This window comes from Neoarius graeffei, chromosome 19, assembly GCF_027579695.1.
Source record: "Neoarius graeffei isolate fNeoGra1 chromosome 19, fNeoGra1.pri, whole genome shotgun sequence".
Taxonomy (NCBI): domain Eukaryota; kingdom Metazoa; phylum Chordata; class Actinopteri; order Siluriformes; family Ariidae; genus Neoarius; species Neoarius graeffei.
In genome coordinates this window covers 64,481,679-64,508,833 of record NC_083587.1, presented here as the reverse complement: position 1 = coordinate 64,508,833, position 27,155 = coordinate 64,481,679, and the positions used below count along the sequence as shown (strand labels likewise).

Sequence of the window (27,155 nt, the reverse complement as noted above, 5' to 3'; positions counted from 1 at the left end):
AGATCACGCCTGACATTCTCCTCTCCTCCATCCATCCATTCCAACCTGCTCGCACTCTCTTCTTCACTTCTCCTCCACACTCACCATTACTTTGTACAGATGACCCCAGATGATGTCTGCTTGTGATTGGCTCAGAAAAAGTCACACACTGTAACAATTTCTAGAACTTTCTCCTGTTCTTATTCTTTGTTCGCTTTAGGCTGAGCCTTCTGTCGTTGTTTCACTGTGGTTATATTTTAAACCAGCCAACATAGATGATGTCACTGCTTCTTTCCCAGTAATGTATTGGCTTCTGTTCACATGAGGCTCCTGATAAGTTCCTGGGAAATTTACTTGGTCTCGTCCTGGTCAGGCGCTGCACCAGTTTTCTTGGGATTTTGACTCACGATTATTGGATGATGAATTTATTTATTAAAAAACTGTAATTGGCTGTAAAATATACCAACTAATCAACCTGTAGCTCTTCAGTGAATAAGATATTGGAGTCGATATGATATCCATAACATCTACAATTTTGAGAATATGATTATATTGTGCAGGGTTCGAATTATGAATTCATCTTTGTGGGGGTCTCTTAAAAAACAAACAAACAAAAAAAAAACAAGAATGCTCTGAGAGCACAATATCCCCTGCTGGCAACTACGCCATAACTCTAATAAAATGTGACCGAATTGAACGAAATTACAATATGCATTTTGCCGGCATTTAACAAAGAATCCTGCCAAGTTTGGTGAAATTCCTCCAAAAATTGTGAGAGGAGTTGATTTCAGAAGTTGAATACCCTTCCCGGGACGGACGGACGGACGGACGGAAATTGCCACGACATAATCCCCCTTCTGGCCTTTCGGCCACCGGGGGATAAAAACTTTTTGCCAAATGACATTAAATTCCTCCAAAATTTGTGAGGGAAGTTGATTTCAGAAAACAAGCACACCTTGATGAAATTGCCAAAGTACAAATTTGTTAATAATCAAGGGCATAACTCTGGGAAAATTTGCTCAAATTAAATGAAATTTAAATCTGTGTATAACTGTCATATAACAAAGCCTTTTACCAAGTTTGGTGAAATTCCTCCACAAATTGTGAGAGGAGTTGATTTCAGAAGAACGTACACCCTCATGAAATTGTCAAAGTACAAGTTATTTAATCAAGAGTCAAAACTCTGGGAAAATTTTCACAAACGAAATTAAATCGCAATATGTGTATTACCATGATATAACAAGGGATTTTGCCAAGCTTCGAGAAATTCATCTAAAAATTGTGAGAGGAGTTGATGTCAGAAGGCGAGCACACCTTCAGGAAATTGTGAAAGTACAAAGTTGTTAATCAAGGGCGACAACTCTGGTAAAATGCGACCGAATTGACCGAAATTACAATATGAGTACTACCGACATATAACAATGCCTTTTGTCAAGTTTCATGAAATTTCTCCAAAAATTGTGAGCGGAGTTGATTTCATAAGGAAAACACACTCTCATAAAATTGGCAAATTATAATTTTGTTAATCAAGGGCTGTAACTCTGGTAAAATGTGACCCAATTTAACAAAATTATAATATGCATATTACCAACATATAAGAAAGAATCCTGCCAAGTTTCATGAAATTCCTCCAAAAATTGTAAGAAGAGTTGATTTCAGAAGATGAGTGCCCTTCCCGGGACGGACGGACAGATGGACAGAAATCACCATGACATAATCCCCCTTTGGGCCTTTTGGCCAGCGGGGGATAAAAACTTTTTGCCAAATTACATGAAATTCCTCCAAAAATTGTAGGGAGGTTGATTTCAGAAAGCAAGCACACCTTAATGAAATTGCCAAAGTACAAGTTTGTTGATAATCAAGGGCATAACTCTGGGAAAATTTGCCCAAATTAAATGAAATTTCACTCTGCGTATGACTGTCATATAACAAAGCCTTCTGCCACGTTTTGTGAAATTCCTCCACAAATTGTGAGAGGACTTGATTTCAGAAGGAAAACACCCTCTCATGAAATTGGCAAATTTTAATTTTGTTAATCAAGGGCTGTAACTCTGGTAAAATGTGACCCAATTTAACGAAATTATAATATGCGTATCACCGACATATAACAAAGAATCCTGCCAAGTTTCATGAAATTCATTCAAAAATTGTTAGAGGAGTTGATTTCAGAAAGTGAGCGCCCTTCCCGGGATGGACGGATGGAAATCGCCACAACATCATCCCCCTTCAGGCCTTTCTGCCAGCAGGGGATAAAAAGGAGCGGTGTGCGGACGTGGCGAGTAAATATATAAATAAATAGCCTCACTTTCCGTGAGTGAAAGGCTCCACTGCAAAAAATGACATCTTAGCAAGTTAGAATATCTTGAATAGAGTTAAAATGATCTCGCATTTTCCAATTAGAAGAATACAAGACACCAACTCTGAAATTATTAAACCTAGTTCTACACGGTAACCAACTTATTCCAAGATGTCTCATCAGGTAAAATGATCTGTCCTTGCAGCAAGATAATTTCATTCGTATTAAGTCATTTTCTCCTCAAATTTAATTTTGAAATTTTTGCAGCGTACATGGTTCGTGAGGCGATACTCAGATACACACAGAGTAGTCTTTTTTTATTGTTGTTTTTTTCTGACATATTGTTTTTGCTATTTTCCTGTAGCCTACACTTTAAATAGAGGGAGAATGCATTCTACGAGTAGCAACTAAAAGCCGTTCGCTTTCCATCACGCAGACAAAATAGACCAAAGCGGTTTGTTTTCAGCCGGCTGTCGTCGTGATCTTTTTCTTGAAAACTTAACTGACGAATGAAACCAAGGTCAAGTGGTTCTTCTTCTGCAAGGGTTAACGTGTGTGTGTGTGTGTGTGTGTGTGTGTGTGTGTGTGTGTGTGTGTGTGTTAATGTTTGCGGGCTCTCTAATGGCCCTTTTCCACTACCCTTTTTCAGCTCACTTCAGCTCGCTTCAGCTCACTTCAGCCCGACACGGCTCGCGTTTCGACTACCAAAAAACAGCACGATTCAGCTCGCTTCAGCCCTGCTTAGCCCCTAAAACTCGCACCGTTTTGGAGTGGGGCTGAAGCGAGCCAAACCGTGCCGAGTGAGGCTGGGGGCGTGAGCAGACACTCCCCTGTGCACTGATTGGTGAGGAGGAGTGTCCTCACATGCCCACACACGCCCCGCGAGCACGCTGGGATCTGTAAACACCATAAACCCAGAAGAAGGAGAATTACGAATTACGAGAATTATGAAGCCTTATGCGCCTCGCCTCATCTATACGCTCTTGCCAGTATCTGTTGGCGTTGTCGGTGACAACAAGCCACAGCACCAAGACCAACAACACTAACGACTCCATGTCCTCCATGTTTATTGTTTACTATCCGGGTTGTGAGACTACCGCTTAAAAGCTCACTGATGTCACTGTTTGCGCTGCTTAACGACATCACGTAACGTCCACCCACTTTCGCTAACTCCACCCAATGTGTCCACCCACTTCCAGCCAGCACGGTTCAGCGCGGTTGTAGTCGAAATGCAACTCCAACAGCCCCGCTCAGCTCGACTCAGCACGGCACGGCTCAGCCCGACTCAGCCGCGTTTGTAGTGGAAAAGCGGCATAAGATAGTTCGCGTGCATAGTGCTGTAGTGGTGCTGCATTCATAAGAGTACTGTATGCACCGAGCTGTAATGCGTTCTTTTGGAAAACATGTTTCTTCTTATTATTATTGATGGCTATTTGTCTACCTTTAATGTCAATATTACTCAGTATATTGTAGGGAAATGAGCTTTATTTGTGATTGAAATATAATGATGCTGCATTTTTAGAGACCCCCCCCCCCACACACACACAGATACAGTCATGTGAAAAAGAAAGTACACCCTCTTCCAGTTACATGGTTTTACCAATCACTACAAGAACTACATCTCGGACTCTACAGGCCACAGTTAGCATGTTAAATGTTAAAGTTCATGACAGTACAGTTAGAAAAAGACTGCACAAGTATGGCTTGTTTGGAAGGGTTGCCAGAAGAAAGCCTCTTCTATTTAAAAAGAACATGGCAGCACGGCTTAGGTTTGCAAAGATGCATCTGAACAAGCCACAAGCCTTCTGGAACAATGTCCTTTGGACAGATGAGACCAAAGTGGAAATGTTTGGCCATAATGCACAGCGCCATGTTTGGCGAAAACCAAACACAGAATATCAGCACAAACACCTCATACCAACCATCAAGCACGGTGGGGGAGGGGTGATAATTTGGGCTTGTTTTGCAGCCACAGGGCCTGGGCACCTTGCAGTCATTGAGTCAACCACGAACAACTCCGTATACCAAAGTATTCGAGAGGCAAATGTGAGGTCATCTGTTCAACAGCTAAAGCTTGGCCGCAATTGGGTCATGCAACAGGACAATGATCCCAAGCACACCAGCAAATCTACAGCAGAATGGCTGAAAAAGAAAAGAATCAAGGTGTTGGAATGGCCAAGTCAAAGTCCTGTGGCGGGACCTTAAGAGAGCTGTGCATAAACAAATGCCCTCAAACATGAATGAACTGAAGCAATGTTGTAAAGAAGAGTGGGCCAAAATTCCTCCACAACGATGTGAGAGACTGATAAACTCATAAAACGATTGCTTCAAGTTGTTGCTGCAAAAGGTGGTTCTACAAGCTATTGAGTCATGGGGTGTACTAACTTTTTCACATATGGATTCTACATTTTCACTTAATTTTTGTGAAATAAATAATGACACAGTGGAATCTGCTGTGTGTTGCTTTACACCTGAGGTTAGATTTGCATAATTTTAGGACCTGATAAGGATCAGATGATTTTTTTTATTATGTCCTGACACTTAGAACCTAGACTTGAAAGAGGGTGTACTTTCTTTTTCACATGACTGTATAAGATGTTACTGTTTTCATGGGAGCCAGTCCTCACTCTATGGGAGCTCAGCTCCCACTGGCTCCCACGGAATTCGAGCCATGATATTCTGGTTACCAGAAGAAAATGACTTGAACATTCTGGATAAACGTGTAAAGCCTGATTTAGTACAATGTGTACAAGCTGCTTAGTACCACGACAATGACAGCAATAAATATGAATATTAGTACCTGAAAAAAGTGTCTGTGTTGTTCTAAAATTACGACAATAAAAAGGTCTCGAACTTGACATCAGAAAATACTTGCCTCAAAATTTGATGTGTTGAGATACTTTTCTGCTCACCGTGGATGTAAAGAGCGGTAATTTGAGTTACTGTAGCCTTCCTGTAAGCCCGAACAGGTCTATCCATTCTCCTCTGACCTCTCATCAACAACAGGGCAGATGTTTTTAGTTTTTCGCACCATTCTCTGTTAACGCTGTGCAAACAACAACCATGCCACGGTCATAGTTACTGAGATCACTGCAATTTTTTTCCTCATTCATGTTAGATGTGAACATTAACTGAAGGTCTTGATCTGTATCTTCATGATTTTATGTCATGACTGTCATGATTGTTTTTCGTACTCCACATTAGATACAAATACAGTGGGGCAAAAAAGTATTTAGTCAGTCACCAATTGTGCAAGTTCTCCCACTTAAAAAGATGAGAGAGGCCTGTAATTTTCATCATAGGTACACTTCAACTATGAGAGACAGAATGGGGGGAAAGAATCCAGGAAATCACATTGTCTGATTTTTAAAGAATTTATTTGCAAATTATGGTGGAAAATAAGTATTTGGTCAATAACAAAAGTTCATCTCAATACTTTGTTATATCCCCTTTGTTGGCAATGACAGAGGTCAAACGTTTTCTGTAAGTCTTCACAAGGTTTTCACACACTGTTGCTGGTATTTTGGCCCATTCCTCCATGCAGATCTCCTCTAGAGCAGTGATGTTTTGGGGCTGTCGCTGGGCAACACGGACTTTCAACTCCCTCCAAAGATTTTCTATGGGGTTGAGATCTGGAGACTGGCTAGGCCACTCCAGGACCTTGAAATGCTTCTTACGAAGCCACTCCTTCATTGCCCGGGCGGTGTGTTTGGGATCATTGTCATGCTGAAAGACCCAGCCACGTTTCATCTTCAATGCTCTTGCTGATGGAAGGAGGTTTTCACTCAAAATCTCATGATACATGGCCCCATTCATTCTTTCCTTTACACGGATCAGTCGTCCTGGTCCCTTTGCAGAAAAACAGCCCCAAAGCATGATGTTTCCACCCCCATGCTTCACAGTAGGTATGGTGTTCTTTGGATGCAACTCAGCATTCTTTCTCCTCCAAACACGACAAGTTGAGTTTTTACCAAAACGTTCTATTTTGGTTTCATCTGACCATATGATATTCTCCCAATTCTCTTCTGGATCATCCAAATGCTCTCTAGCAAACTTCAGACGGGCCTGGACATGTACTGGCTTAAGCAGGGGGACACGTCTGGCACTGCAGGATTTGAGTCCCTGGCGGCGTAGTGCGTTACTGATGGTAGCCTTTGTTACTTTGGTCCCAGCTCTCTGCAGGTCATTCACTAGGTCCCCCCGTGTGGTTCTGGGATTTTTGCTCACCGTTCTTGTGATCATTTTGACCCCACGGGGTGAGATCTTGCATGGAGCCCCAGATCGAGGGAGATTATCAGTGGTCTTGTATGTCTTCCATTTTCTAATAATTGCTCCCAGAGTTGATTTCTTCACACCAAGCTGCTTACCTATTGCAGATTCAGTCTTCCCAGCCTGGTGCAGGTCTACAATTTTGTTTCTGGTGTCCTTTGACAGCTCTTTGGTCTTGGCCATAGTGGAGTTTGGAGTGTGACTGTTTGAGGTTGTGGACAGGTGTCTTTTATACTGATAACGAGTTCAAACAGGTGCCATTAATACAGGTAACGAGTGGAGGACAGAGGAGCCTCTTAAAGAAGAAGTTACAGGTCTGTGAGAGCCAGAAATCTTGCTTGTTTGTAGGTGACCAAATACTTATTTTACCGAGGAATTTACCAATTAATTCATTAAAAATCCTACAATGTGATTTCCTGGATTCTTTCCCCCCATTCTGTCTCTCATAGTTGAAGTGTACCTATGATGAAAATTACAGGCCTCTCTCATCTTTTTAAGTGGGAGAACTTGCACAATTGGTGGCTGACTAAATACTTTTTTGCCCCACTGTAAGTCGATTATTACAAAATGTCATAACTCAACTGTCACGATTTTATATATATGATCTAATCAGTTTAAGTGAATTTAAGCCACAGTGTTTTGTTTCATGTCTGTGTTCCCTGATACCCACGTGACAGTTCTCTGTGTTTTTAGTTGTCAGATACGCCGAAGCAAGATCGCTGCCACAACCTGCTCAATGCATTAAATTCCCACAAGGACAGGTGAGACGCAGTTTCATGTACAAACAATATTCACGCAGTCCAACAAGCAGTTTACACTCCAAACATGTTGCACCTGTGCTGTAAATATTTTAACTCTCATTAACCCTAAAGGTTCGTCTCGGGGAAAGAGATCAAGAAGAAGAAATGTCTTTTTGGCCTTCAGGTGCGAGCTCCGCCTCCGCTGTTGTCCGATTCCTCACCCCTCATCACCGAGCAGCCCATCAACATCACGCACCGCAAAAGGTCAGCGCAAAGGGCATGCTGGCCTTCTGTCTCACACACACACACACACACACTGTATTACATCCAGCTAAATTTGCATACCACATTTTAACGTTTTTTTTATTATACCAGCACAAAGACTGTACAACAAAACAAAACAAAGACAGTTGTGCACAGACAGCGAATATAAGATGTGTAATGAACAAAGGGAAGAGGTCGATTTTTAAAGCGCAAATTAAATCCTGAAGTGATTCATACAGTCTCGGTGATTCTGTAGTATATTCACTGTACCAGTCAAAAGTTTATACACCCCTACTCATTCACAGGTTTTACTGTATTTTAACCATTCTCTCCACTGCAGAATAATACTGAAGACACCAAAACTCTGAAAGAGCATCTGGAACACATCTGGAATTATGTGATAAACAAAAATCATGTTTTAGATTCTTCAAAGGAACCACCATTTCCTTTCCCATCCTTTCTTCCCTCCCCCTTCTCCCTTTTTCTTTTTACCACATTTTAACTCTAAATTGAACTTAAATTCAGCTTTAGATTCAAATTTAAATCGTCAGGTGTCAAAAATACAAAATTCAAATTATAGTAGTGTGGCGTATTTTCAAAACCAGTTTGAATTGAAAATTGCAATTTTAAGCACTTTCAGTTTTCAAATTCAGTGCAGTTTTGATTGAAAGACGACTCGGTGTGAGCGTGCACAAAGAACTCGAGTCAAAGAACTTTATCGGAACAAGATGCCGCATGCGTTCAGGCTTAATAGATATCCGTTATTCCTTTTTTATTTACTTTATCAGTAAAAAATGAACAAAAATGCGCAAATAACGTCTGTTATGATAATAATAGCAAACAATAAAACAACAAACTCTCAAAAGTTCAATATTCTCTCTTTCTTATGTCGGCAGAGAGGGTCTTGTAAAAAATTTTTTGCATTATATTTTAAATTACTGTTTTTCTGCAGGATACACCAACATTTCATATATATATATATATATATATATATATATATATATATATATATATATATATACAGTGGGTACGGAAAGTATTCAGACCCCTTTAAATTTTTCACTCTTTGTTTCATTGCAGCCATTTGCTAAAATCAAAAAAGTTCATTTTATTTCTCATTAATGTACACTCAGCACCCCATCTTGACAGAAAAAAAAACAGAAATGTAGAAATTTTTGCAAATTTATTAAAAAAGAAAAACTGAAATATCACATGGTCATAAGTATTCAGACCCTTTGCTGTGACACTCATATTTAACTCACATGCTGTCCACTTCTTCTGATCCTTCTTGAGATGGTTCTACTCCTTCATTGGAGTCCAGCTGTGTTTAATTAAACTGATTGGACTTGATTAGGAAAGGCACACACCTGTCTATATAAGACCTTACAGCTCACAGTGCATGTCAGAGCAAATGAGAATCATGAGGTCGAAGGAACTGCCCAAGGAGCTCAGAGACAGAATTGTGGCAAGGCACAGATCTGGCCAAGGTTAAGGCCCGGTCCCACTGCACTTATGGATGCAAAGAGGATGTAAAATGTAAAAAAATCTTTGCCATCCGTTGGAAAACGCTATGCATCCGTTGTGTACTCATTGCATACGTGCTTCATACGCTCTATCCATCGAGCATCCGTCCACTGTGATTTCATCCGCGCAAAAAGTTTTGAGCTGCACAAAACTTTTAGAACGGATGAACTTTCCGCCGTGTACGATGTAAATCTGCGACATATACGAGCAACAAACGTTCTATGTCCGTTATCATCCATTAAACGTCTGCTGTATCCTCTCTGCATCCTCTGGGCATCCTCGCAACTCACATCCGCTGCAGCTGAAAATGGAAAGAGGGAGGAAAGATAAGGTACATGAAACGTGTATTCATCGTTAGTAGCACAGAAATAGAAAGGATGTAAGCGTATGCATCTCGTATATAAAGTATTCAAAACGGACAAAGCGTTTGTATCTGGGATGTATCTCGTATATTTAGGATGTCTGGAGTATGTCTAGCGTATGTAGAAGGACACCTAGCGGACAATCGATATTTTGTATAAAAAGGGGGAGAAAATCATCTGGATCTCTCGATGTAGCCACCAGCACGTCTTTCCGCTTTATGCTGACGGCGTGCGTGCTGCATCCCTTTATATCCGCGGAGCAGATGCAATTCATACCCCCCGCATGCGCAGTGAACGGTCTGCATCCGATATACATCCACGCAACATCCCCTTTGTTTCCGTTAGGCGTACGTGATGCATCCCCTTCATCCGCTATGCATCCGCTCTTTCTGCTATGCGTCCGCTTCTCAGTTATCACCGGTAACCCCTTCAGAGCTGTCATCCACTTCCATCCGCTTGGCTTCCTATGAACATGCGTTTAACATCCCCGCTATATACTACCCACGTCCGTTCTTTTCCATTCTGTTTTCGCAAATTTTTGCCAATTTTGTCCATTTCTGGAGCGGATGAAAACGGATAGAGCCACCCCCGAAATTTTGCTCGTCCGCTGTGTCCTTTTTGCATACGTTTTGTGTCCATCGGCCAGTGGGACCAGGCCTTTACAAAAGAATTTCTGCAGCACTCAAGGTTCCTAAGAGCCCAGTGGCCTCCGTAATCCTTAAATGGAAGAAGTTTGGGACGACCAGAACTCTTCCTAGACCTGGCCGTCCAGCCAAACTGAGCAATCGTGGGAGAAGAGCCTTGGTGAGAGTGGTAAAGAAGAACCCAAAGATCCAGAGATGCAGTAGGGAGATGGGAGAAAGTTCCACAAAGTCAACTATCACTGCAGCCCTCCACCAGTCGGGGCTTTATGGCAGAGTGGCCTGACGGAAGCCTCTCCTCAGTGCAAGACATATGAAAGCCCGCATAGAGTTTGCCAAAAAACACATGAAGGACTCCTAGACTATGAGAAATAAGATTCTCTGGTCTGATGAGACAAAGATTGAACTTTTTGGCATTAATTCTAAGCGGTATGTGTGGAGAAAACCAGGCACTGCTCATCACCTGCCCAATACAGTCCCAACAGTGAAACATGGTGGTGGCAGCATCATGCTATGGGGGTGTTTTTCAGCTGCAGGGACAGGACGACTGGTTGCAATTGAAGGAAAGATGAATGCAGCCAAGTACAGAGATATCCTGGAAGAAAACCTCTTCCAGAGTGCTCAGGACCTCAGACTGGTCTGAAGGTTCACCTTCCAACAAGACAATGACCCTAAGCACACAGCTAAAATAACAAAAGAGTGGCTTCAGAATAACTCTGTGACCATTCTTGACTGGCCCAGCCAAAGCCCTGACCTAAACCCAATTGAGCATCTCTGGAGAGACCTGAAAATGGCTGTCCACCAACGTTCACCATCCAACCTGACGGAACTGGAGAGGATCTGCAAGGAAGAATGGCAGAGGATCCCCAAATCCAGGTGTGAAAAACTTGTTGCATCATTCCCAAGAAGACTAATGGCTGTACGAGCTCAAAAGGGTGCTTCTACTCAATACTGAGCAAAGGGTCTGAATACTTATGACCATGTGATATTTCAGTTTTTCTTTTTTAATAAATTTGCAAAAATTTCTACATTTCTGGTTTTTTCTGTCAAGATGGGGTGCTGAGTGTACATTAATGAGAAATAAAATGAACTTTTTTGATTTTAGCAAATGGCTGCAATGAAACAAAGAGTGAAAAATTTAAAGGGGTCTGAATACTTTCCGTACCCACTGTGTGTGTGTGTATATATATATATATATATATATATATATATATATATATATATATATATATCGGGCTTGTAGTACTCAAGTCCGACTTGGGCCCTAATTTTAAGGACTCTTGACTCGACTTGGACTTGAGCACTGATGACTCGGACTTGGACTCGGACTCGTGCATTAACTGCATTCAGACTCGTAAACTGGAGACGAGGACTCTGATTTTTTATTTATTTTTGTAACATGCCGTAATAATTTGGCACCAGATATTTATATCTACATTAATTTTTGTACTAAATTCGTGTAAGAGTGTCACACCTGCGTGCCTTGACGCATGCATCAGATTGACTCGCGGGCGCGCTCTGGGCAGCGCGCACGCCAAGCGGACTCTCTCTCACGCGCCGTAAATGACTCGCACCTGCACAGGATTAAGGCACAATCAGCGCGCTGATATAAAAACTGTGAAAACACACTTACTTTACGAAGTATTGAGTTGCGTTGCTGACACGTTACCGAGTCTTATTTCCTTGTTTGGATTCCTGATTTCCTGTTTCTCGTCTTTGATCCTGCCGAGTCTACGATAGCCTGTTTGTGTCTCGCTCGACCTATCGCCTGTTTCACCGTTTTACGATTTTTCCTGCCGTTCTGGATTGTTTACCGTCTTCACTTGTATAAATAACCACACCTTCTGCACTTCCATCCGTCTCCGACAGAATACTTCACACTCCCTGATAAAGAGAAGCGCATTCACCTGTTCATACGCCATGTTCAGGAACAAACTAATGTTAATGGCGCTGAAACAGACACCGTCACATGGTGCGGTTGGAGTCTTGGACTTGAACTTGACTCGAAAATTTTTTTAAATGACTCGGACACGAACACTGGAGACTTGAGACTGGACTCGGACTCGAGGTTTAGTGACTCAACTACAACACTGATATATATATATATATATATATATATATATATATATATATGTGTGTGTGTATATGTGTATATATCAGTGTTGTAGTTGAGTAGCACCGTTGTCTAGCATCCGTGTATGACGAGATTGAGTGGAATAACTGTTTTATTCTATCCACATTCACTGGATTTTGAGAAATGGAACATTTTTTATTTTTTGCAAATTCGATAAATAAAAACTTTATACAAAACATCCGACAAAATAATTTCCGCCTAGAATGTAAACAAACTGGCAATTTGTGAAAAATGCGATGATGATAATAATAATAATTATTATTATTGGAAAAAAAGGATACATTCTTACCATCAAATACTTTTATTCCATATTTTTTTTGTGTGTGTGTGTTTTCTTCTTCTTTAGGGTTTTTTGGCAGTTGGCCAGTGGGCTGGAGTGTGGAACAGGAGATATGGGGGGGAGCAATATTCTTTTAGCTCAGGGCTTTTCAAAGTGTGGGGCGCGCCCCCCCCCCGGGGGGCGCCAGAGTTCTTCAGGGGGGGCGCAACGTGAGAGACAAAATGGATCGATTTTTAGTACCTAAAGCTACAGGGAGTGAGGAGACGGCCAAGCAAAAAAACAGAGCCTCCAGGATGTTGCGATTTGCAACTTCAGCGCAAATTCAACCAATCCCCACGAATTCAGGGCGGTGCTGCAATTATATCCAATCACCGCAACTTTCCCGCAAATTTGACCAATCGTTGGCGTCGTCTTGAGGTGACATCGACAAACTACCTTCCGCCTTACTTCCGGATGTCTATGTTCAAGAGAAGCAGCATGCGCGCAGTGTTGCCAGATTGGAGGTTTCAAGTGCATTTTGGCGGGTTTTGAACATATTTTGGACTGGAAAACGTCAGCAGTATCTGGCAACATTGCATGATGTGCGAGTCAGTGTTTCTGTAGGCTTAAATTCTGTTACTGAAAGTGTGTTATGTTTACAGTGAAGGACTGTGTGCACTTTATTTTTTTACTTAATACAAGAAATTAATGGATGACAACATTTTTGCCAAAATGGTATTTTATTTTCCATTGTTTAGGCAGCTTCAGCATCATACTGTGAGATTCTGTTCAAATTGTTTTTTTTCTTCTATGAAGCCTGAGCCATTTATTTTATTAGTTTATAATTATTGTTTAATTTAGTCTTCAGGAGAAACTGCCTGCACACGGTACTAGTATTAATAGTTTTTTTTTCTTACATGAAAGCTGAGGCATTTATATTATATTTTAAGGTAACTTCATGTTGTGCTGTGAGGTTCTCTGCACTTTAACTTTTGAACCAGCAGGAGCATTTGGATAAGTAAAGCCGATTTTTCTGCATTTTTGTAGTCCTGGTAATCTTTTATATTAGTAAAGTTGTTTATAGGACCATTTCTCAGTGTCTTTGTTTTTTTAATCAATAGTTTTTCAGTAATAACTTAATATTTAACATATCACTCAATTTTAATCACAAAAAGAGAAAATTGCAACAATTTCTCGCAACTTTCACTTCCTCCTGCAATGTAATCGCAACAAAAACCTAAACACCGCAACTTTCATCGCAATTTTTTTGGAAACCCCCGCAACAGCAGACATTTTAGCCCGCAACAATCACAAAAAAGGCCCGCGGAATCCTGGGGGGACTGGAAAAAGAAGGAAGTATGACCACAATTATTTAAAGTTTGGATTTTCATGGACTGGATCTGAAGATGCTCCACTGCCACAGTGTGTTGTCTGCCAAGAGGTGCTAGCTAACGATGCTATGAGATGTTTAAAATGTGTAAAACAAGATGTTTTAAAAAGCACAGATGTTTAAAATGTGAAAAAGAAAAAAATAATGTGTACAACAACCATTTTTTTTTTTAAATACGAATGGAACATTAAGTATAGCAACAACAAAAATTGTAAGGGGGGGCGCTGTTGTTTATTTGCTCTCCGAGGGGGGGGGGGGGCTGACTCTCCCACAATTTGAAAACCCCTGTTTTAGCTATTTCTGTTTCTTTTAAATACTTGATCACAATTTTTGGGCGTTTTGTTTTTGAGGAGAGTTTTTATTTCATCCTCGGTTGGTTCAGCAACACATGCCGCCATTTTGTTTTTCTCTACTCACGGTATATGAGCGGATATCCTAGTAGTAGAATAGCCAATCAGAGCGTGCAATTGCTCATATCCAGTGAATGTGGATAGAATATATTTATTTATTTATTGTAAAATAGAGGTACAGTTTCCTTTTTTTTCCATTCAAAATTCAAAGGAGTGTCAAGTTTTGCTTGACCACTTTCATTCCTGCACTTTTTGCAGCTTATTCATAAAGAGAAGGTGACTGAGAAAGCTTTTGTCGTGTGTGTCTTTTGGTCCTCAGCCCGCTGTCACTGCCGTGCCACAGACGACCGGTGGGCTCAGAGTCTCGCAAATCAAAGCGGCGCATCGTGGAGACGCTTCAGCAGGTCAGCACTTCTGCCTCTCACATCCACCGAGACTGAGAACGAGCTCCAGGGTTGATTAATTTTCTTTACCAGCAGCTCGGACAGGTGTCCTGCTGCAAATCACAGATTTATATTGATATATATTCGAATACATTATCGTTTCTATAGTAACGGCTCATTCACTGGGACTAGTATGGCGGATGCTTCACATAAAGAGATTAAAAAATTGTGTAATGATTTGGCATTTTGTGTAAGGAAAGATGTTTGTTTATCATTTATGGAAGGAGTCTCCAGTATCAGCACTTGGTAACAGTCAGAGGTGAAGCTGAAACTGTAGCTGAATGAAGATGAGGGCGTGGTCGATCTTCACTGGGATGTGGGATTTGTTCCAGATACGCTTTACGGTTTATTATAGCTGGACCAGGTGGCGCCGGCACACAGGCTTGTTGCTGAAGTCTGGAGTTAAAGAGGTAGCGTGTCATCGGTATATATGCTGCAGTGTTTTCATCACCATCTTCACAGAACAGTGAAATCATCTGCATGGACAGGAAGACAGCAAGGCGAGCCACAATACTCTATCTGTTCATCAGGAGCAATCCACGGTCTGTGCGGTAATTCACAAAACCTTGACTCTGACGGCTTCTTATCTATCCGTGTGCCATTGGAGAATCTGCATCATGCTGCTATTGTCAGGTATTTGGCAGAAGGGAAACGCACCGGAGAGGAAATGTCATCATTTGGATTCTCCACGAGTGCTGAACATCTGACGCTGAGCTCAAACACATTCAAAATCGCTAACAATGTGCCCTCGTTCAACTCTGTTTCAAAGATCTGAGACTTACTGAGCATCTCAGGCTAATCTAATCTGAAAGATCAGATCCCTTTTTATCCGTCTCGTGGTGTTTGAAATCGTACACTGGGCTGAAAGTGATGCTGAATTGGCATTCTGACTCAGAAGTGTCATGTTGTCATGGTAGAGCCAAATGGTGCAGAACTATATTACCCATCAGCCCCAGCGTGTCACACACCTCACGACTCACTCTCACCTGTGTCTCGTTATGCCTTATTCGCATCATTATTTAAGTTCTAGTTTTTCAGCATCTCACCATCAAGCTTTTGTTGTTTGTTGTCATGTGACCGACTCATTATTGCTTATAGTCTGGATGTCTCTTGCGTCATATCCAATACGTCATGATAATGGTTCTTGTTTTCACTGTTTTTATTCTTATGGCTTTATCTTTTTCAATAAATTTTCTGCACTTGCATCATCTGCCTCTTCTACCAAATCTGTGACATACAGCCCTGTGCAAAAGTCTTAGCCCCCATTTTTCTTATTTTCATACAAACTTTGTTATAAATTTCTATTTTATGACTTCTACATTATCGAGTCACAGCACTGATTGATTGATTGATTGATTGATTGAATTTACTAAATAAAATCAATCAATGTAAATACATACAAACAATGTAAATGCATTAAAAATACATGGATGACACAAGAAGGTGAAGACACTTATTTCCATTGTGGTCCATAAAATCAAGTGACAAAATGAAGGGAAAATTAAAAAAAAAAAAATTAAAATAAAGAAAAATATGGTATATATACGTTGATAAACAATACACTACCGTTCAAAAGTTTGGGGTCACTTTGAAATGTCCTTATTTTTGAAAGAAAAGCACTGTTCTTTTCAATGAAGATCACTTTAAACTAATCAGAAATCCACTCTATACATTGCTAATGTGGTAAATGACTATTCTAGCTGCAAATGTCTGGTTTTTGGTGCAATATCTCCATAGGTGTATAGAGGCCCATTTCCAGCAACTCTCACTCCAGTGTTCTAATGGTACAATGTGTTTGCTCATTGCCTCAGAAGGCTAATGGATGATTAGAAAACCCTTGTACAATCATGTTAGCACAGCTGAAAACAGTTGAGCTCTTTAGAGAAGCTATAAAACTGACCTTCCTTTGAGCAGATTGAGTTTCTGGAGCGGGGCGGCATGGTGGTGTAGTGGTTAGCGCTGTCGCCTCACAGCAAGAAGGTCCGGGTTCGAGCCCCGTGGCCGGTGAGGGCCTTTCTGTGCGGAGTTTGCATGTTCTCCCCGTGTCCGCGTGGGTTTCATCCGGGTGCTCCGGTTTCCCCCACAGTCCAAAGACATGCAGGTTAGGTTAACTGGTGACTCTAAATTGACCGTAGGTGTGAATGTGAGTGTGAATGGTTGTCTGTGTCTATGTGTCAGCCCTGTGATGACCTGGCGACTTGTCCAGGGTGTACCCCGCCTTTCGCCCGTAGTCAGCTGGGATAGGCTCCAGCTTGCCTGCGACCCTGTAGAACAGGATAAAGCGGCTAGAGATAATGAGATGAGATGAGATTAAATGCTCAAAATGGCCAGAAAAATGTCTTGACTATATTTTCTATTCATTTTACAACTTATGGTGGGAAATAAAAGTGTGACTTTTCATGGAAAACACAAAATTGTCTGGGTGACCCCAAACTTTTGAACGGTAGTGTAAATATAAAAAGATAATACTGTACAAAAGTACTTAGTGCAAAATATAAGTAAACAAATACATGTATAAAAATTAACAGGACAAAGACAATATAATAACAGAGGACTAGTTAGAATGTGACAAAACATTACAAAAACATTTTAGAGTTCCAAACGTTCATTTTGTTTTTCCAGCACAAAATTAAATGTTACAGAAAAAAAAAAGTTTGCAAATGTCTGAGCAGCATATTCCATCAAAGAGCACTTTCTGGATTAAAAAAAGAAAACATAATGAAGGCTAGTGGAAAATTTTTGGTGCAGAATGAAGAAGTGGTTGTGATGGTTAAAGTGTCCAGAAGAACTGTGGCTGGTTCTGTGAGATGTTCAGTAAAACCTACAGCTCATTTCCGCATAAAACTGCACTCACTGGACCTGAGATGGATATATATATATATATATAGGCACTAATCATGGCAGCACAAGAGCCATAGAGGCCAGGATCTACCAGAGTAGATCAGACCCAAGATGCAGACTGTGCAAAGAAGCCCCTGAAACAGTCCAGCACATAGTAGCAGGGTGTAAGATGCTAGCTGGATCAGCGTACATGGAGAGGCACAACCAAGTGGCTGGGATAGTATACAGGAACATCTGCGACCAGTATGGAATAGAAGTACCCAAATCCCAATGGGCCATACCACAGAAGGTGGCTGAGAACAACAGGGCCAAGGTTCTGTGGGACTTCAGTTTCCAGACTGACAAACAGATCCTGGCGAACCAACCGGACATAGTGGTGGTGGACAAAGAGCAGAAGAGGGTGGTGGTGATAGATGTGGCGATCCCAGCTGACGCCAACATCAGGAAGAAGGAACATGAGAAACTTGAGAAGTATCAAGGGTTGAAAGAGCAGCTGGAACGGATGTGGAAGGTCAAGGGTCCCCGTGGTAGTGGGGGCACTTGGGGCAGTAACCCCCAAACTGGGAGAGTGGCTCCAGCAAATCCCAGGAACAACATCTGAAGCCTCAGTCCAGAAGACCGCAGTACTAGGAACATCGAAGATACTGCGCAGAACCCTCAAACTCCCAGGCCTCTGGTAGAGGACCCGAGCTTGAGGATGACATGGATACCACCCCCCCGCCGGGGGTGAGGAGATATATAATTTTTTAAAGCAAAGGGAATTTCGTCTCACACCAAATATTGACTTTGTTTCATTTATGGCTTACTGATTACTGTTTATAGTATTTTTTTATGTTGAAACATTTCATTTCATTATTTTTCAGCCATTTTTGGTCAACAGCATTTCTTTACATTACATGTGCCTAAGACTTTTGCACAGTACTGAATATATATTTACACACATGCGCACACACACACACACACACACACACACACACACCCAGAGTGCCCGCCACGATTATTGACCCCTTGTAAAGATTTAAGGGTTTGAAAAAAAAAATCATCTTTTGGTGAAGTCACTTTATCTCACACTGAAAAAAATGAGAAAAATCCAACCTTTACTTGAAAACAAATCCCTCATCCAGAAAATTATTTTCAACGAAAAATGTTCCATTCCATTATTATTGGAACACAATGTTACTGAAGCATGCTTCCCAGTTACATTGTACAGTGTGTTTGAGTTGATTGGAGTGTGTAGGAACTTTCAAGCTGTAATCCATGACTTCCTGATCAACTGGGGTACAAATATGAGGTGACACAGAGACCATCAACATCAACATGGGAAAGATAAGAGACACGCAAACCCAATGAAGGAGAAGAAGTGTGTTGACCTTCATAAGTCAGGGAATGGGTATAAAAATAGTTCCTTGCCTGAAAACGTCCATTTCCAATGTCCTGTTAGGGCAAAAGTAAAAAAGTGGACACCAACTGGAACTGGTACACACTCACCTGGAAGAGGAGCCGAGTTTATTTTGCCTCCACGTACAGTGAGGAGGGGAAGAGAGGCAAAAAAAAAAAAATCCCCAAGAATCACTGTTGGTGAATTACAAGAAAAAGTAAAATCTTGGAGTCTCCAAGTCTCCAAACCCACCATCAGACTCCACCTCCATGCCAACTGATTATTTGGAAGGCCTTTTCTGTTAGTTAACCACAAAGGTAAGCACCTGAAGTTTGTGAAACACTACAACAATTTTGACTGGAACCGTGTTCTCTGGTCTGATGGAAGAAAAATGGAACTTTTTTTTTCAATAAACACTCAAACGTCCATTTTGGTGTAAAAAGAAGGATGGCTATAATGAAAAGATCCCAATTGTAAAATATGGTGGAAGTTCTGCGATGTTTTGGGGCTGTTTTTCCTCCAAAGGCCCTGGAAACCTTGTTAGGGGTCATCATGGTATCATGGACTCCATGAAATCCCAGGACATTTTAAATCAGAATCTGGCTGCCTCTGCATTTTAGGAAACTAAAACTGGCTCGCCATTGGATCTTCCAGCAGGACAATGATCTGATGTCCAAATCAACATAAAAATGGTTTGCTGAGCACAGAATCAAGCTTCTGCCCTGGCCATGGGGTTCACATCCCCTGACCTGAACCCCAGTGAAAACCTGTGGGCTGAGCTGAAGAGGAGAGAGCACAAGAGAGGGGTGAAGACCCTGGATGATCTGGAGAGATTGTGTAAAGAGGAATGGGCTCAGATGCCCTGCTCTGGATCTCCAACCTTATAAAATGTTTTCGGAGAGACTCAGCAAAGGAGGTTGTAGAAAGTATTAAATGCAGGGGTGTCAATAGTTTAGGTGGAGTTTTGAAAATTTGAAGATTGATGTGAACAATAATTTTTGTCTGCTTAAATCTATTTTTGAAAAAAAAAAAAAAGCTAAAGTAGCTCTGAAGTTGCACATGTTAACTTGGTAGACTGTATTTTATGTACCGTAGCAATGTAGTGTTAGCATACAGCATACATTTTTTTTGTTACATTCTCCATCCATTCTTTCATGGTTTAAGTACAAATTAGCATGAATTTTGAAAATACATGGTTAATGTTTTGAAAGTAGACTCTTTATCAACTTAAATCTTGAAAAAAAAAATCCAATAAACAGGCTAATGTCGCGATGAAGTGGCATGGCTTCAAAAGTGAACAGCTTTGCTACGTATACTCGCTAACAGTCAGCTAGCTCGCAATGTCGTGTTAGCATATTTCTTGCAGTATATTGTTTATAATTTATTTACAGGTATTAAAAACATTTCAAGACACTTTCATACACATAAATCTCTCAAAAGGAAACGTACTACTATCGCTAGCTTGCTATCTTGTGCTAACTTTCATATTTCATACTAGCTAACTAGCAGCCTAACGAGTCAGCCCTTATTAGCAGTACAATGTTAGCATGTATTTTCCTCTGTGTTGGATTTTTAAAAAGTTATCCTCCTGCTTTCTCTCTTCTCCAGCCGTGTCCACCTGCTAACCAGATCAATCTCGTGCCATGTTGTCACGGGTGTGTGAACGGTGCGAGTGTCTACAACTCCCGGAAATCCGAGGAGGAATTACCGCTGGGGTTGGTATTGACGATCAGCGGTATAGATCGAGGGCATTTCTATTTCTAAAAGACAAATAAAAATTGATATCATTCTGAAAATCTCAGGAATGAGGCACGGTGTCTTTTGGTTTCCTGATTTTATTTAACTCGATGTCGAAACCTGAACCTTGTGTGAGCTTCAGTAATCAATTCTACACATAAATTATAAATGCCAGAGATCTTTAACTGCTTCATTTGTATGTTTATGAACAGGTCACCCCCCAAGAGAATGTTCCCTCTGTATCACCCGTCGTATAACGGATCTCAGGGTCTTCCTCGAACCCTGCATCACTACAGGTCTGTGGTTCTTGTTGTGACTCCGCCCCCTGGCCTGTCATTGGTGTGTTTGCTGATTGTGTCTGGATGTTCTTTGTTAAATCCTTGAGTAGTCTGGCTTTATATTACCTTTTGTGTCTGCATAACGAAAGAATGTGTCATGTAATTATCATGCCAGGGGTCATGTCAGACATCGTGTCACGCCTGTAATTACGAGGTGAACATGCGTGAACGCTACCACAATCCGCTTGTTACGTCTGACGTCAGGAAACGTTTCCGAGGCCAAACGGCCCTTCAGTTGCCAACGTAGAGACTTTGTCGATTGATTTGTTGATTTAAAAAAAAATTTTTTAGACCCCTCGAGCGACTTTAATGAAGAAAAATCCTCGCGACAAATCTCGCAACTTTTTTATACAATGGCAGTTGTATCGTTTTTTGAGGAACAGCACTGCAGTATGTTCAAAAGACGAAGCCTGACCCTGGAAATATGGTCGTTTCATCACGGCGGATTTTGAGGTTAAGTATCCTGTGCTCAAAATGAGCCCTGACTTTTTGAGCTTGGGGGTTTGTCTGTAATAAAAAGTCACAACACCCACCGAAAAAGATTTAACTGATCATTTTTGGCGTGAAAGGAAAAAAAACAAAAACGAACATGGATGACGAAGTGCCAGTGAAAGTGCTTAGTGAGTGAGCATGACGAGATTTACAGCATGCTGAAAACAAAGTATTTCATGACCGATATTCCAGTGTTGCAGTGTAACTAAAAATAACTGCGTGCGTATTTTGGGGTGTTCATCAGGACGCGATGTGACGTCTCATTTCGCTACAGCGAACGCAATCAACCTCCTCGTCATGACAGTAACATCACTTTATTTCTGATAATAATAAATTATTAGTTCATTAGGACTGAGCTGATTTGTTTCAGCACAAAAGACATTCCAGTGAGTGATTATTGTGTAAAAAAACAATACACTAATGTTTTCGTGGCTGAACGATCACCAATTCCCACAGCCACGCCCCAAAATTTAGTGGATGGCCTTCGCAGAAGGCTTGATGAATGGGACATTCATCAAGCAGAGCTTTGCTCAGAAGAAAATATCAGAGCGGTGCTACTGATGCAGAGCTCAGCCCGTAAGGGCCAGCTGCTTGGGGGGTCTGGGGACATGGGCCCCTGGAAAATTTTGAAATTAGAGGCTTCAAATGGTGCATTCTGGTGGCATCTCAGGCTGATTTAGGCACAGTTCAACATTATTAAATTTGCTGTTTTTTACTTTGTCAAATATGCAAGGGGGAGGCAAAATTTAAAAGGCAAAATTAGATTTGAAATGAAAACACTGGAAACAGTCACAGTATTTCACCACACGGACCGACCTTAAGCTGGTAAATAATATATTTATTTTTTTCTTCACCAAACTCTAACAGAAAATGAGAGCACCCGAAAGGGAAAACCGAGCCGAGCCGCTATTTTGAATCCTCATTCACGGCTGTAATGCAAATGGCTTCCTCCTCAGTATACAAGTGCACTTCCATGGCAGGAAAAAACTACATTTTGCCGTCTATGTAGTCCCCTATTTATACAAATAGGAGTCATTCAGGATTCAGCCATGTTTTTGCTCGGCGTTGGCAGCAGTTAGAGGTTTTTAGCTTTCTCCTGAAATGTTTTCTTTTATTTCTTCTTCCTCAGGGTAGTAAAACTCGCTTTCGCTGTGAACACTGTCGTTATCGCTATCCATGCTGTAAAATTAATGCGATTCTCCTGAGAAATGCGAAAATAAATGTTGACAAAAAAATGCTACTATGTTTGTTGTTGTTGTGAACAAGCGAGTCGCCAGAGGTCCGTAACTGAGGTCCGTATCGTAGGATACGGACCCGCTCGCCAGCCAGTCAGAGCGCAGGATTTGATGGAAACCAGACCACGAAAAAAATTATTAATTTTATTGCACAACAAAAAAAATGCATGATATCGAACAGCCTTGCAGCTGAAATGAGAATATTAGCAATACGGCTGTCAACTACAGACCTGCAGCCCAATAGGCAAAAGTCACACACAAAAGCCTGCAGTACTGTATAGTGCCAGGAACAGAATTGCAGGTCAAATCATACAACAGCGCCATCTAACGACCAGCGCCTAGAACGTCAGATAGTCAAGATAAGATCTCATCTCATCTCATCTCATCTCATTATCTGTAGCCACTTTATCCTGTTCTACAGGGTCGCAGGCAAGCTGGATCCTATCCCAGCTGACTACGGGCGAAAGGCGGGGTACACCCTGGACAAGTCGCCAGGTCATCACAGGGCTGACACATAGACACAGACAACCATTCACACTCACATTCACACCTACGCTCAATTTAGAGTCACCAGTTAACCTAACCTGCATGTCTTTGGACTGTGGGGGAAACCGGAGCACCCGGAGGAAACCCACGCGGACACGGGGAGAACATGCAAACTCCGCACAGAAAGGCCCTCGCCGGCCACGGGGCTTGAACCCGGACCTTCTTGCTGTGAGGCGACAGCGTTAACCACTACACCACCGTGCCGCCCTCAAGATAAGATAAGATATACTTTAATGATCCTTTGCAGGAAATTAGATTGTTACAGCAGCAAAGACACAAACACTAACAATCAGTCCCACATGCACACACAGAGTTACATAAACACAGACATATTGCTAAAGAAGTGTATCGACAATGAGCATAAAAGCGCTGGCAGTATATCAAAGTCTAAAACAATGGCAAAATGTAATAAATAAATAAATATTTAGACCTATATATTACAATATCGTCCTATTTCTATCGTTATTACTCATTTTCAGAGGGGAACAGGAGATAGTTAGGTGCGGAAAACACTCTGCATTGTTCAGTTTATGGTGTTGATTATTTTTCTGGCGTGCAAGTGACAGCGCAGTGGAGCGCCGTGTATCTGTGCTTCGGGGAAAGCCCTGTCAAGGACATATGGGTCTGATAGCCAGGGGTGCACAAACTTTTGATGATACTGTATATTGCACATCACGTCTCAGCCAATCAGATTTTTAGACTCTGTTTCATAATAATCATTAAAAAAGACCTTGTGCATATACTGAGCTATATTTGACCTCTGACAGTGCCGAGGACCCTTGTCGACTTCCTGCGCCCTGTCTCCCCTTCTCCATGTCGTCCACTCACCCTCCAGGGCAGAGGTTTGAGCAATGCCCGTCTCTGTTCCTGCGCGACGTCGCCCCCTACCCCAACGGAGTCAGCTTGGAAGGGCACACGGCGGCACGAGGCTGGGGCGGAGGCGAGGCTGTGAGGATCCTGGCCAGACGCATCACGCCGGACGGAAAGGTCCAGTACCTGGTCGAGTGGGGAAACGTGAGAGTTTATTAGAAAGAAAACAAACAAAACTGCTCATGTTACAGCAGAAAAAAAAGACACAAATCCAGGTCGAGGCTCGACAGCGACTTCACTCTGTGGGATTAAACTGTTAGAAATCATCCTTCTGTCCTTTCCACGGCGTCTCCTATACTTCAAATACTGTTAGAAAACACCTTTAGATTGCCTTGAACTTTACTATCCTGATTTGTATCATATATAATATAATATAATAGATATATTCATGTTAATTACATGTCTGAATTACGGGATTTTTAAAAAAAGAGAGCTTTATGGCCAGGTCGTGAATTACATCAGTGTTTGTAACAATATCATACAATGGAAGAAGGGCATCCTGGATAAATTCTTGTGAATTAAGTACACTGATCAGCCATAACGTTAAAACCACTGACAGGTGAAGTGTTTAGTGAACAGTTATTCCACAAAATCGAGTCGTACATGAGCTGATAGCCGACGAGGCGCGTAGCACCAAGATTGAGTGGAATAACTGTTTTATTCTATCCACATTCACTGGATTTTGAGAAACAGAGCACTTTTATTTTCTCATTCTCATTATCTCTCATTATCTCATCAATGAGTGACTTTGGCAAGAGCCAAATTGTGATGGTGAGATGACTGGGTCTGATCATCTCCAAAATGGCACATCTTGTGGAGTGACACCTTTCTGTTTTAGCCAGCAGTAACTTTTTCAGCAGTTTGTTCTACAGTAGCTCGTCTGTGGGATTGGACCATATGGACTAGCCTTCGTGCCCCATGCGAATCAATGAGCCTTCGGCACCCATGACCCTATCGCCGGTTCACTGGTTGTCCTTTGGATCCTTAGACCACTTTTGGTCAGTACTAACCACTGCATACCGGGAACACCCCACAGGATGTGGCATTTTGGAGACGCTCAGACTAGAGCCCTGCACTCCCGCGGGAGTCCCGCGGGACTCGCCGCAAAGCAGTGCAGCGCGGGACAAATTTTGAAAGCTCATTGCGGGCACGGGCGGGACCGGAAGTGCACATATGCGTGCGTGGGCGGGAGCGGAAGTGCACATATGCGGCGCGGGCGGGAGCGGTGATAAGCTGCAGTCCCGCTAACTAAAAACTTGTTTGAAATAAAATTTATAAATTATTAATTTATGTCTATCATATATAATTTTGCTGGATATTTTATTTAGCATTAATAAAAACATTTTAAGATGCCTAAATTTGCAGAGAGAGTCAGATTGAGTGAGGAATGGCATCTTAAATTTGCCATTGATCATCCTAACGGGAAATCCTTTGATCACTCTAATGACTCGCAGTTCACACCCAACTAGCAAGAGAACCATGAGTAAAGTGATTTACTGCTTGCATTAGTCTACAACTCTAATCAGAGAGACAGGTTACACAGTGACGGTAGGCTTGACTCAATGCTATCCCAGAAATCCTTCCTGTAATATGCAAATTTGGCTGTCCAATCAGAGGCGGCCAAATTTGCATATTACAGGAAGGATTTCTGGGATAGCATTGAGTCAAGCCTACCGTCACTGTGTAACCTGTCTCTCTGATTAGAGTTATAGACTAACTCAAGCAGTAAATCAATTCACTTCTCTTACTAGCTCTGCTTTGCAATAAAAAAAAAAAAAAAAAAACACTGCCATTGGTACAAAGCAAGCCCATTCACTTTTTTATGCTGATCAGAGAATTACAATGGTTTCTCATGTGATAAAAATGTGTGATTCGTGATTAAATATTTTAATTGCTTGACAGCACTAATTATTATTATTATTAGAGACACTACATGCTGAATTCAGAAACAAGGTAAACAATAACAAATGTGAACGTGAGCTGTAGATATTTATACTCAAATCCACTCAAAGTAGGGGGCGGGGCACCATCACGCTGTGTCAAGACAAGAACTTTCCTGAGAAATAACGCGAACGTCTGCATCATGCGGGATTTGCTGGCGGGAGCGGGACCTCTAGCTTAGACCCAGTCATCTCACCATCACAACTTGGCTCTTGCCAAAGCCACTCAGACCCTTACGCTCGCCCATTTTTCCTGCTTCCAACAGAACAACTTCAAGAACTGACCGTTCAGGTGCCACTGGAATGAGATAATTAATGTAATTCCCTTCTTCACCTGTCAGTGTTTTTAATTTTATAGCTGATCAGTGTAAGTTATAATGATTTATAATACCTCTTATTATGGCATAATAATTATGCAAGTTTAATTTTATATCGATGACTGGTGATGAGAAGAGTTCATTTTGCACATCTAGAGATCATCTGAAATACCCTGTAGCACTTCTATTTTATTCTCTTTTTATTCAAATATATAAGATATAAGTTTATATGAGTGCATTATAAGTGCATTATTTTGTTTGAGGTCAGGTCCGGTGTGAGAAAACAGCAGATAGAAACATTTACATTTACAGAAATGCACAAAAATGTCAGTGTGTTCATGATTGAAATGTTTGCTTCATGTTTAAAAGCCCAGTAATAACGAGGATAAATTAAAACAGAGGACAAATTATTCATTTCAGAAACGTCACAAACTGTGAGGAAAAACATTTAAATAATTTGTTACGGAGTTTGTTTTTTTTTCATAACATCCCCATAAATAATTGTGTACTGAATCAGATGAAAGAAATTGTTTTTTTTTTTTAAGATCACTTTGAATTTTGTGATTAACCAGCTCTATATCATTCACTTAATTTTTACTTTTAAAAAAATGCATTTAAATTCACTTTCAGTGACAGTTTAAGTAGCTTTATTGAGTTTATTTTAACTTTTAAATTTATCTCCATTTATTTTAAAGTTTTTAATATTAATTTGAATCATTGGACGCATTTAAGTAGCTGTATATTTATTTTTTTTATTTGATTTAAACTTCATTTTATGATTATTTATTTATTTAGGTGCTAAGTGATTTG

At 41.1% G+C, this 27,155-nt stretch overlaps 1 protein-coding gene across 1 annotated transcript in view; it reads left to right on the top strand.

The window, feature by feature from the left end:
* The window catches only part of phf1 (PHD finger protein 1), a 50,134-nt gene extending 24,563 nt beyond the window's left edge, over positions 1 to 25,571 (top strand). Inside the window, exons 10-15 of the mRNA XM_060901002.1 lie at positions 7,238 to 7,305; positions 7,417 to 7,548; positions 14,528 to 14,612; positions 20,479 to 20,585; positions 20,820 to 20,903; positions 23,986 to 25,571. Coding sequence (XP_060756985.1) covers positions 7,238 to 7,305; positions 7,417 to 7,548; positions 14,528 to 14,612; positions 20,479 to 20,585; positions 20,820 to 20,903; positions 23,986 to 24,247 — 738 coding nt within the window. The 3' untranslated portion in view covers positions 24,248 to 25,571. The remainder of the gene's footprint in view (positions 1 to 7,237; positions 7,306 to 7,416; positions 7,549 to 14,527; positions 14,613 to 20,478; positions 20,586 to 20,819; positions 20,904 to 23,985) is intronic.
* The last annotated feature ends 1,584 nt before the right edge of the window (positions 25,572 to 27,155 follow it).